A 3,671-nucleotide genomic window follows, 5' to 3' on the forward strand; every position below is an offset into this window, starting at 1 on the left:
GTATATATATATATATATATATATATATATATTAATTATATATATATATTGTGGTGGGGTGTGTGTGTGTGGTGTGTGTGTGTGGTGGTGTGTGGTGTGTGTGTATGAGTATGTCTGTACCCACAGCCACAGACACACACACACACAAACACACAACACACACCACACACACACACACAAATATATATATAAATTGTATATAGTGGTATTATAATAAATATATATAATATAAAATTTTTTAATATTTTTCATTATTTAATATAAATTATAATAATTTTAAAAATACACACATCTATAATATTAAATTAAATTAAAATAAATAAATATAAAAAATAAAAAAATAAATAAATAATATACATATTACATAGATGCCTAAAATAAACACACAACACACACACAAATACACAACACACACACACACCCACACACACACACCACCCCACCCCACACACCACACAACACACACACACACACACACACACAAACCCACACACACGATAAAAAATAATAATATATTATATTAATATTAATATATATATATTATACACCACTCACACACAAAAACCCCCCCCCCACAACCCCCCACCCCCCACCACACACCAACACACACGCCGCAGCCGCACCCAAAACCCCAACCCCACAAAACCCAAAAAAACCACACAACACACACACACACACACCACACCCCACACACACACAATAATATATAATTTATATATATATATATATATATAAATATAATAATATATATTATATATATATATATAAATTTTTATATAATATACATATATATATATATTATATATATAACACACACACAACCACAACACATTTTAATAATATATATAATTATATATATAATATAATAGAATATATAATTATATATATATAATAATATATATACACAACACACACACACACACACAAAATATATATGTATGTATAAATACACAACAATATAAAGCGGTGGTAGGTTTGTAGTTATATAGTCCCCCAACTTTTTGTGTGTAGCATGTGTTTGGCACAATATGTATGTATATACGGTATAAAAGTTTATTAACTTAAAATTTTTTTTTTCCCCTTTGGCTATTAATTTCCTCGGTGCGAGGCTTTTAAACCCCACGATTCCCCCAAGCCCCTTTAGGTTAGGTTATACAGATTTTATACAATATAAGCATATATAATATACATATATATATAATAAAATATATATTATATATATATAATATAATATATATCAAAAACAACTATAATATGATAGATAGATGTAGATAGATAGTAGATAGATACTGTGTGTTGTTGTGCGTGTATTTTATATATATAAATTAATATTATAAAATTATATATAATTAATATAATATATATATATTATATGATATATGTGTGTGTGTGTGTGTGTGTGTGTGTTGTGTGTGGTGTGTGTGTAAAATGTATTTTAAGGATTTTTCCCCATCCCTTCAGCAGATTTCTCAGTTTTGAAAAAGGGGTGTGGTCCTGTCATCTTCTCCCACTCTTTTTTAAGCACTTAACCCTTTTTAAAGATTATTTTGCGGCACACCCATCGCGAGGGCCCGCGGGAGGGCGGGGGGGGGGAGAGCCGAGCAAAGCCTCACCGCCCCCGCAAGCGCCGGCGCCTGGCGGTTGGGGGGAAATGCGGGGAAACCCGAAGTTAATATGTAGTAGCGACGTGCGTTAGACGGACTCCCTCTTTGGGGTAAACATGCGCAACTCTGGGGAAGTTTAGGCTATAAAAAAAAGTTTATTCAGATTCATGGATAAGCAAACGAATTTTCCATTATAACTGCATTCGCATTATAGCGTGTTCCCGCTGCGCAAAAAAATCATTACTAAATCAGCGACTTTAGCAGATTCATTTTCCTACGAACAACTGCTCGGTATCTAATGCCAACCCTTTTTTCAGTTGACGAGGCCCCGGTTGTGTTTTCTGCTAACGATAACGGCGGGGGCGGGATGGGCGGCAGGGGAGTCCCCCCACTGCAGCTTCACGCCTGGCACACGCTGGCGGCGGTTGGTTCGGCCCCACCTGCGGGTCCCCGGTGCCCGGGGGGAGGCGGAGTGCCCAGGAGCCGCCCTTACGTGGCGCAACACCACAACTGCGGTCCGGGGGCCATGGGGGAGGAGGGCCGTGGAGCGCCCCGGGGCCGCAGCCGCAGGCAGCCAACATGAGGCTGATGGTAGGTCCGGGGGCAAATATAGGTGAAATAGCAAATGAGTAGGGGTCATGGCAGAACAAATCTATTTTTATGAAAAAGTACTGAAATATATGTTGATGAACATTCGAGACAGTGTGGTCTCTGATCTGTTGCAGGAGTGGGACGACGAGCTGGCTTTGATTGCTCAGGGTCATGCCGACCAATGCATCTTCGAGCACGAGTGTTCGGACTGCCGTCGCGTCTGTAAGTACTGCTTCGCTCTTTGCCATCGTGGGTCAACACATTCTTTCGCATGTTTGTTTATATCAGATTAATTTGCACGGGCAATGCGCTTAGATAAGTTTAGGTCATATATGAAAATTTCGTTCGTGCGCGCTTTCAGCGAGGTTCGGTGTTGGGCAGAACCTTTTCATCAGCTTCCAGAGCAACTTCGATACACGCATCCAGTGGGGGCGAGCCATCAAGGCCTGGTATGATGAGGTCGCGGAGTTCAGCCCGTCAGCAATTCAGCCTTTCCAGTAAGTCGTACGACAAAAAAAGAAAGCGCAAGTATAGTTCTGAATGAGATATTTGCAACTTGTTATTTTTATGAGATGGACATATTCGTCAATTTGAATAATTTCGTCAATGCTTCATCTTTCTAGCGCAGATAGAAGTGCCTCTTGTTCCCTGACATAGCCACATGGAATAATGTTAAATAAGGAAAAATCAAATTATATGCGACAACGGTATCGTAGGAGAGGAGACATTCACTGAAAGTGCGCAGTCTACTGTATATAACTAGAAAGGTCGTAACAGACATTATTCTGACAGATTCTCGACTCCCGTGGGCCACTACACCCAGATGTTGTGGTGGAGCTCCTACCGGGTAGGATGCGGCTACACTATGTTCCAGGAGGACGGCTGGTGGAAGAAGCTCTACACCTGCAACTACGGTCCAGGAGGAAACATCATTCTGAGCCAGATGTACCGTCGGGGGTCGCCGTGCTCCGCCTGCCCCGCCGGCACCTCCTGCTCCTTGCAGTACCCAGGACTCTGTGGTAAGTCCAGCAGCGGCCGAGCGGCAGCTTGGGGCCCTTCGCGCGTGCTTTACGTGCTTCGCTTTGACCTGCACAGTATAAATGCTCTTGCACAGAACTTATGTTAAAGCGATGAAAAAAAAAAAAAAAACACGATTCCAGAATTTAATGCTAATAATTTTACAACAGAAATTATAAATTGTATTTCAGGAATTACCCCCTTCTAATAAGCAAATCTGTAGATAGCACTAAGGACTAACTGTAATAATAACGTAGTAATCATAGCTGTGTACGCTACCCCGGTGTTTGGCGGTGTGGCGTACAAGGAACGTCTGATTCAATATGGGAAAGCCCTTGTGGTTTAGTTAATGACCAAAAAAAAACTTTGAGAGTGAAACGGAGAAAACAAGGTGCCTCGGTTCCGTGCTTTCCTAGCTTAACATTAACAGTTACAGTGTTACTGCGGCCACCCTTTCCC

General features: G+C 40.7%; 1 protein-coding gene across 1 annotated transcript; it reads left to right on the plus strand.

The window, feature by feature from the left end:
- The first annotated feature begins 2,165 nt into the window (after nt 1-2,165).
- Nucleotides 2,166-3,537, plus strand: LOC119597768 (CRISP/Allergen/PR-1-like). Its single transcript, XM_037947395.1, has 5 exons — nt 2,166-2,195; nt 2,330-2,417; nt 2,557-2,692; nt 2,988-3,214; nt 3,404-3,537. The coding sequence occupies exons 1-5, from the start codon at nt 2,184-2,186 to the stop codon at nt 3,418-3,420; spliced, it is 480 nt and encodes a 159-aa protein (XP_037803323.1). The 5' UTR covers nt 2,166-2,183; the 3' UTR covers nt 3,421-3,537.
- The last annotated feature ends 134 nt before the right edge of the window (nt 3,538-3,671 follow it).

Source organism: Penaeus monodon, chromosome 40 (assembly GCF_015228065.2).
Source record: "Penaeus monodon isolate SGIC_2016 chromosome 40, NSTDA_Pmon_1, whole genome shotgun sequence".
Classification (NCBI taxonomy): Eukaryota; Metazoa; Arthropoda; class Malacostraca; order Decapoda; family Penaeidae; genus Penaeus; species Penaeus monodon.

What these genes read in the sequence shown, in the direction of transcription:
- LOC119597768 (XM_037947395.1), top strand. An exon ending in TTCGGACTGCCGTCGCGTCT is followed by an intron (nt 2,418 to 2,556) that starts GTAAGTACTGCT and finishes GCGCGCTTTCAG; the next exon opens with CGAGGTTCGGTGTTGGGCAG. An exon ending in TCAGCAATTCAGCCTTTCCA is followed by an intron (nt 2,693 to 2,987) that starts GTAAGTCGTACG and finishes TTATTCTGACAG; the next exon opens with ATTCTCGACTCCCGTGGGCC.